The sequence below is a fragment of the Tachyglossus aculeatus genome, chromosome 11 (genome assembly GCF_015852505.1).
Source record: "Tachyglossus aculeatus isolate mTacAcu1 chromosome 11, mTacAcu1.pri, whole genome shotgun sequence".
Classification (NCBI taxonomy): domain Eukaryota; kingdom Metazoa; phylum Chordata; class Mammalia; order Monotremata; family Tachyglossidae; genus Tachyglossus; species Tachyglossus aculeatus.
The window spans coordinates 3,487,965-3,496,025 of NC_052076.1; the positions used below are offsets into that span (position 1 = coordinate 3,487,965).

The following is an 8,061-nucleotide window of genomic DNA, read 5'->3' on the forward strand; positions in this document are numbered from 1 at the left end:
AAATGCCATTATTATTATTATTATAGACAGGAAGTGGCGGCTAGTCCTAAAGGCCCGGGGCCATCTCCATGGTAACGACGCGGGCTCGCCCTTCCGCCCGAGTCCCCGCCCCCCAAGATAACCGACCAATGGCCAAGCAGGCTATCCCGCCGCCAGCCAATAGCATTTGGGCCTGATCAGACTCTCGACCAATGGCAGGGGGCGACTGCGTCCTCCGCCGCCGGTCCTCGCGTTGCCAGGGGAAACGGAGGGAGGGGAGCGATGGAGGCGGGGCGAAAGGGAGAAAGAGCATCTGTGATTGGCGGGGAGGGAGGGGCTGGATGAGAGCTCACTTGTGATTGGCCGGCGCCGCTCTCGGAAGGACTGGTCCGCTCCCTGGAGGGTGAGGAGACTGGGCCTGGGGACAGAGGATAATAATAATGATTCATCCATTCAATCATATTTATTGAGCGCTTACTATGTGCAGAGCACTGTACTAAGCGCTTGGGAAGTACAAGTCGGCAACATATAGAGACGGTCCCTACCCAACAGCGGGCTCACAGTCTAGATGATATTTGTCAAGCGCTTACTAGGTGCAAAGCACTGTACTAAGCGCTGGGGGGATACAAGGTGATCCGGTTGTCCCACATCATCGTCATCATCATCAATCGTATTTATTGAGCGCTTACTATGTGCAGAGCACTGTACTAAGCGCTTGGGAAGTACAAATTGGCAACATATAGAGACAGTCCCTACCCAACAGTGGGCTCACAGTCTAAAAGGGGGAGACAGAGAACAAAACCAAACATACTAACAAAATAAAATAGAATAGATATGTACTAATAAAATAAATAAATAAATAGAGTAAAAAAATATGTACAAACATATAAACATATATACAGGTGCTGTGGGGAAGGGAGGGAGGTAAGATGGGGGGATGGAGAGGGGGACGAGGGGGAGAGTAAGGGGCTCCCAGTCTTCAGTGTGGCTCAGTGGAAAGAGCCCGGGCTTTGGAGTCAGAGGCCATGGGTTCGAATTCCGGCTCCACCACTTGTCTGCTGTGTGATTTTGGGCTAGTCACTTCCCTTCTCTGTGCCTCAGTTCCCACCTCTGTAAAATGGAGATGAAGACTGTGAGCTCCCTGTGGGACAAACTGATCACCTTGTAACCTCCCCAAAGCTTAGAACAGTGCTTTGCACGTAGTAAGTGCTTAATAAATGCCGTCATTATTATTATTCATCCCCGTTTTACAGATGAGGTCACTGAGGCCCAGAGGCCCCACAGCACCTATATATATGTATATATCTTTGTACATATTTCTTACTCTATTTTACTTGTACATATTTATTCTATTTTATTTTGTTAATATGTTTTGTTGTCCGTCTCCCCTTTCTAGACTGTGAACCCACTGTTGGGTAGGGACCGTCTCTATATGATGCCAACTTGGACTTCCCAAGCGCTTAGTACAGTGCTCTGCACACAGTAAGTGCTCAATAAATACGATTGAATGAATGAATGAAAGGGGCGGAGTCAGGATTCGAACCCATGACCTCTGACTCCCAAGTCTGCGCTCTTTCCACTGAGCCAGGCTGCTTCGATGCGCTGGTTAATGTCAGTCAGACTGTAAACTCGTTGCGAATCGGGAATGTCTCTTTATTGTTGTATTTTATTGTCCCAAGCGCTTAGTCTCTGCACACAGTACATGCTCAATAAATACCATTAATAATAATAATAATAATGATACCATTTATTAAGCGCTTACTATGTGCAAAGCACTGTTCTAAGCGATGGAGAGGTTGCAAGGTGATCAGACTGTGGGGCTCACAGTCTTCATCCACATTTTACAGATGAGGTAACTGAGGCACAGAGAAGTTAAGTGACTTGCCCAAAGTCACACAGCTGATAATTGACGGAGCCAGTCTTCAGCGTGGCTCAGTGGAAAGAGCCCGGGCTCTGGAGTCAGAGGTCATGGGTTCAAATCCCGGCTCCGCCAATTGCCAGCTGTGTGACTTTGGGCATGTCACTTCACTTCTCTGGGCCTCAGTTACCTCATCTGTAAAATGGGGATGAAGACTGCGAGCCCCATGTGGGACAACCTGATCACCTTGTCACCTCCCCAGCGCTTAGAACAGTGCTTGGCACATAGTAATCGCTTAGTAAATGCCATCATTATTATTATTATTATTGTGAGCCCTGTGTGGACATTTTTCCTTGTACATGTATTTACTTGTATTTATTTTACTTGTACATATCTATTCTATTTATTTTATTTTGTTAGTATGTTTGGTTTTGTTCTCTGTCTCCCCCTTTTAGACTGTGAGCCCACTGTTGGGTAGGGACTGTCTCTCTATGTTTCCAACTTGTACTTCCCAAGCGCTTAGTCCAGTGCTCTGCACAGAGTAAGCGCTCAATAAACACGATTGATTGATTGATTGTTCTCTGTCTCCCCCTTTTAGACTGTGAGCCCACTGTTGGGTAGGGACTGTCTCTCGATGTTGCCAACTTGGACTTCCCAAGCGCTTAGTCCAGTGCTCTGCACACAGTAAGCGCTCAATAAACACGATTGATTGATTGATTGTTCTCTGTCTCCCCCTTTTAGACTGTGAGCCCACTGTTGGGTAGGGACTGGCTCTCTATGTTGCCAACTTGTACTTCCCAAGCACTTAGTCCAGTGCTCTGCACACAGTAAGCGCTCAATAAACATGATTGATTGATTGATTGATTGTTCTCTGTCTCCCCCTTTTAGACTGTGAGCCCACTGTTGGGTAGGGACTGTCTCTATATGTTGCCAACTTGTACTTCCCAAGCCCCTAGTACAGTGCTCTGCACACAGTAAGCGCTCAATAAACATGGTTGATTGATTGATTGACAGAGACGTTGCCTGACCTGATTATCCTGTATCTTCCCCGGCGCTTAGAACAGCGCCTGGCACGTAGTAAATGCCTAACAACTACCGCCGTTATAATGATTATGATTTCTTTCACAGAATGGCCAGCACCGTGCTCGGCGTGGGAGGGGGTGTCTTCATCTTGGCGCTGATGTGGGTGGCGGTTCTGCTTCTGTGCCTGCTGCTGTCGAGGGCGTCTGGGCCTACCAGGTAAGCGCCCGGCCGGTGCCCGGCTGGGCGGGAGGTGGGTTGGGCTGGTGGCCCGTTGGGCTACCCAGAGGGAGCGACGACTGGCCGACCCGCCAGCTACTGCCCAGCCCGCACCCTCCGCTCCTCCGCCGCTAATCTCCTCACCGTACCTCGTTCTCGCCTGTCCCGCCATCGACCCCCGGCCCACGTCCTCCCCCGGGCCTGGGATGCCCCCAATCCCTCTGCCCATCCGCCAAGCTAGCTCTCTTCCTCCCTTCAAGGCCCTGCTGAGAGCTCACCTCCTCCAGGAGGCCTTCCCAGACTGAGCCCCTTCCTTCCTCTCCCCCTCGTCCCCCTCTCCATCCCATCTTACCTCCTTCCCTTCCCCACAGCACCTGTATATATGTATATATGGTTGTACATATTTATTACTCTATTAATTTATTTATTTTACTTGTACATATCTATCCTATTTATTTTATTTTGTTGGTATGTTTGGTTTTGTTCTCTGTCTCCCCCTTTTAGACTGTGAGCCCACTGTTGGGTAGGGACTGTCTCTATGTGTTGCCAGTTTGTACTTCCCAAGCGCTTAGTATAGTGCTCTGCACATAGTAAGCGCTCAATAAATACGATTGATGACAATAAATACGATTGATGACCCGTGAGCCGGCTCCCCATCCAGGGCTGGCGGCCATCCGGGCTTCCCGCATCCGTCCGTTGCCCCCCCCAGGTTGTCGGTCATTTTTGTTTTCCTCGCCGCCCTGATCGCCACGGCTGTCCTCCTGCTGCTCCCCCGGGCCGGGGAGTTTCCGATACCGACGGTCGAGGTCAAGGTGAGCATCCGAAGTCGGGGCCGTGATCGGGAATCTCCTTTCTCCACCCCAGGGAGCCCCGGGAGCGGAGCGAGGCTGATGGGCCGGGGTGCTCTCCGAAGGGATGATGATGGCATCTATTAAGCGCTTACTATGTGCAAAGCGCTGTTCTAAGCGCTGGGGAGGTTACAAGGTGATCAGGTTGTCCCTCAGGGGGCTCACAGTAATGTAGTGATGGCATTTGTTAAGCGCTTCCTCTGTGCAAAGCACTGTTCTAAGCGCTGGGGAGGTTACAAGGTGATCAGGTTGTCCCTCAGGGGGCTCACAGTAATGTAATGATGGCATCTGTTAAGCGCTTACTATGTGCAAAGCGCTGTTCTAAGCGCTGGGGAGGTTACAAGGTGATCAGGTTATCCCACGTCTTAATCCCCATTTTACAGGTGAGGGAACTGAGGCTCAGAGAAGTGAACTGACCCGCCCAAGGTCACACAGCAGACAGGCGGTGGAGTCGGGATTCGAACCCATGACCTCTGACTCCAAAGCCCGGGCTCTTTCCGCTGAGCCACGCTGCTTCTCTAAATCCCCAGTCTTAATCCCCATTTTCCAGATGAGGTAACGAGGCCCAGAGAAGTGAAGTGACTTGCCCAAAGTCACACAGCTGACAGATGGTGGAGCTGGGATTCGAACCCATGACCTCCGACTCCAAAGCCCGGGCTCTTTCCACTGAGCTACGCTGGGTGACAAGGCCTTGGATTTCCGTCCCAAGGTCCTCCCGCCAATTCTCTCAAGAAGCAGTTGACTCCGAAGCCGGGATGGGGTGGCTCAGCCTGGGAAGTGGGAATAGTCATGCCTTCCTGTGACGTGGAGGGCCCATCCGCCCAGCTCGCTCCCTTCCTCCCTTCAAAGCCCTGCTGAGAGCTCACCTCCTCCAGGAGGCCTTCCCACACTCAGCCCCCTCCTTCCTCTTCCCCTCCTCCCCCTCTCCATCCCCCCACCTTACCTCCTTCCCCTCCCCACAGCACCTGTATATATGTATATACGTATTTATTACTCTATTTTATTTGTACGTATTTATTCTATTTATTTTATTTTGTTAATATGTTTTGTCCTGTTCTCTGTCTCCCCCTTCTAGACTGTGAGCCCGCTGTTGGGCAGGGACCGTCTCTAGATGTTGCCAACTTGGACTTCCCAAGCGCTTAGTCCAGTGCAGCGCTCAATAAATACGATTGAATGAATGAATGAACGTGGGGCAGGGAAGGAAGCCACCTCCCATTGAAACCCAACTCTGCCCCTTTGGGGTTTTTTCAAAGTATTTGTGTATTCATTCATTCATTCGTTCATTCAATCAATCGTATTTATTGAGCACTTACTGTGTGCAGAGCACTGTACTGAGCGCTTGGGAAGTACAAGTTGGCCTCATTCATTCATTCAATCGTATTTATTGAGTGCTTACTGTGTGCAGAGCACTGTACTAAGCACTTGGGAAGTACAAGTTGGCAACATTCATTCATTCATTCAATTGTATTTATTGGGCACTTACTGTGTGCAGAGCACTGTACTAAGCGCTTGGGAAGTACAAGTTGGCAACATTCATTCATTCATTCAATCGTATTTATTGAGCACTTACTGTGTGCAGAGCACTGTACTAAGCTCTTGGGAAGTCCAAGTCGGCAACATATAGAGACAGTCCCTACCCGACAACGGGCTCACAGTCTAGAAGGGGGAGACAGACAACAAAACAAAACATTCATTCATTCAATCGTATTTATTGAGCGCTTACTGTGTGCAGAGCCCTGGACTAAGCGCTTGGGAAAGCCAGCGCTTACTATGTGCCAGACGCTGTTCTAAGCGCTGGGGTAGATACAAGATCACCGGCTTGGACACAGTCCCTGTCCCCCTTTAGGCTCACAGTCTTAATCTCCATTTTCCAGATGAGGGAACTGAGGCCCAGAGAAGTGAAGTAATTTGCCCAAAGTCACACAGCTGACAGTTGGCAGAGCTGGGATTTGAACCCGTGACCTCTGACTCCAAAACCCGTGCTCTTTCCACTGAGCCACACTGCTTCTCCTTGTAACCTCCCCAGTGCTTAGAACAGTGCTTTGCACATAGTAAGCACTTAATAAATGCCATTATTATTAGTAGTAGTAGTAAGTGCTTAATATCACTATTATTATTATTAATAGTTATTAATCCCCCTTTTACCAGTGAAGTAACTGAGGCCCAGAGCAGTGAAGTGACTTGCCCAAAGTCACCCAGCAGACAACCTGGAGAGAAGGGATTAGAACCTAGGGCTTTCTAACTGCCAGTCCTGGGCTCTTCCCTCGGCCCCACCGGCCCCTCTGCCATCACGGAGATGGGAGAGGATGGAGTAATAGTAATAATAATAATAATAATAATAATAATAATAATAATAATGGCATTTATTGAGTGCTTACTATGTGCCAAGCACTGTTCTAAGCGCTGGGGAGGTTACAAGGTGATCAGGCTGTCCCACCGGGGGCTCACAGCCTTAATCCCCATTTTCCAGATGAGGTCACTGAGGTACTATGTGCATTATAAGAGAACCACGTGTCACTGGTGATTTTACAGCGCCTTTCGAAGTGTCTAGGGGTAGGGGTTGGCTCTTCGAGGGGCAGCTTGGCCTCCCCCGTGCCCGGGCTCTCCGGGCGGCACGTTGCCCGGCCGAGGCACGTCCAGCGCGGATGCCGGGCAGAGGGGAGGAGAGGGCTGGGGTGGTGGGGTGTTCCCTCCTCTCTCCCCATGACCCACTTTTCTGGAGGGACGGAGTGCCCTCAGCGTTGGCCTTCCCGCAGGTCACGGACCCGTTCTTCATCGGCCGCTACGTCCTGCTGGCGTTCCTCGCCGCCGTCTTCCTCGGGAGCCTCTTCCTGCTGCTGGTCCAGCACGGCGTCGAACCCATCTGTGCCAAGCCCCTGCGGGGCTCCTGAGGGCGGCCCCGTGCCCGGGCACCGTGGGGGGCATCGGCCGGAGGGAGCGTGGACTACCAGCGGGCCTCGCCCCGTCCCCTAGCACTGGCCTCATCACAGGCCCCACGGCCCGGCTGGGAAGAGCGGGACGGGATGGGGGGATTTTGAATCCACAAACAAAACCAGGGAATCCCAGCCTGCCCCTCTCCCGGGCACGGCCGGGGCCATCTGCCCATCACCGCCTCTTCTCTCCTTCCTCCTTTGCTACTTCAGCCCCCGCCGCCTCCTGTCTCTGAGGCAGGAATGGGGGAGAGTTACGGCTTTTTAATTCTCCATGCTGATGTAGCATGGAGAAGGAAGAGGAGGAGCACTTCGGGCCTAATGGAGACGCAATGTGAAGTTAAATTAAATGAATAACTAATTAGCAGGCGTTCCGACATTAGCCCCACGGGGCTCGGCCTGGGGAGCAGGGGGGCTTGCCTCCCCACCTGGAATGAATGCTGCACGGTGGGGTGAGTTCTTGGCCCCCCGTTCCCCAGGGGGGTTTGTTGGGGACCAGGGACTCCAATGCCCCCCGGCCTCACCCTGCCCCCAAAACTCCCCTTTGGAGTTGGGGACTCAGCTGTTGGGGCCAGGGACTCAAGCAAGCCCTTCACACCACTGGCCTTGGGTTTTCTGTGCTCCCGTCTTTGAGGTCAAGAACGACCCCTGATGCCCCGCTGAACCCCCTCCTCCCCTCCCAAATCCACCAGACCCCCTCCCCTCTCCCCCCACCCACCACGGCCCCTGCTCAGCCACCTCTTAAACTTATTTATATCCGCCCCCCGCCACCATTCTATAGATGGAGCATCAATTTTGTAGTCAACTCTTTTTGGATTCTTATATTTGTAAATGTTTTTACGTCTGTCACCTTGCGTTAAGATTGTCACTCGCTCGTGTTTCCGCCGTCCTTGCCCAGGTTTCTTAGGGCAGCTGGGCTGGTGAATTGGGATTCGGTGGGGAGGGTCAAGAGGGGGCCCCGGCCTCCAACTGAGGCGGAGGCTAGAGCGGGGGCAGCTCCGCACTCGGTGGGGAGGGGGGCGGCGCTCAGGGCTTGCCGAGGCCTGGGGATGCCAGGCTCTGAGATGGAGAGGGAGGCTGGAGGCCAACAGCCCTGGAAAAGCAAGCCCCGGGGTGGGACGGAGGGCAGCCTCTCCCCCTCCGCTCCCCGAGGTCCGGCCGCCGGGGCCCGTCTCACCCCAAGGTGGTGGGCGCAGGGGACGTGGGG

At 52.4% G+C, this 8,061-nt stretch overlaps 1 protein-coding gene across 1 annotated transcript; it reads left to right on the forward strand.

Moving 5' to 3' along the window:
• The first annotated feature begins 356 nt into the window (after window positions 1–356).
• Window positions 357–7,703, forward strand: TMEM218 (transmembrane protein 218). The gene is made up of 4 exons (XM_038754641.1): window positions 357–382; window positions 2,966–3,076; window positions 3,786–3,888; window positions 6,681–7,703. Exons 2-4 carry the CDS (start codon window positions 2,967–2,969, stop codon window positions 6,813–6,815), a joined length of 348 nt encoding a protein of 115 aa, XP_038610569.1. The 5' UTR covers window positions 357–382; window position 2,966; the 3' UTR covers window positions 6,816–7,703.
• Window positions 7,704–8,061: the final 358 nt, after the last annotated feature.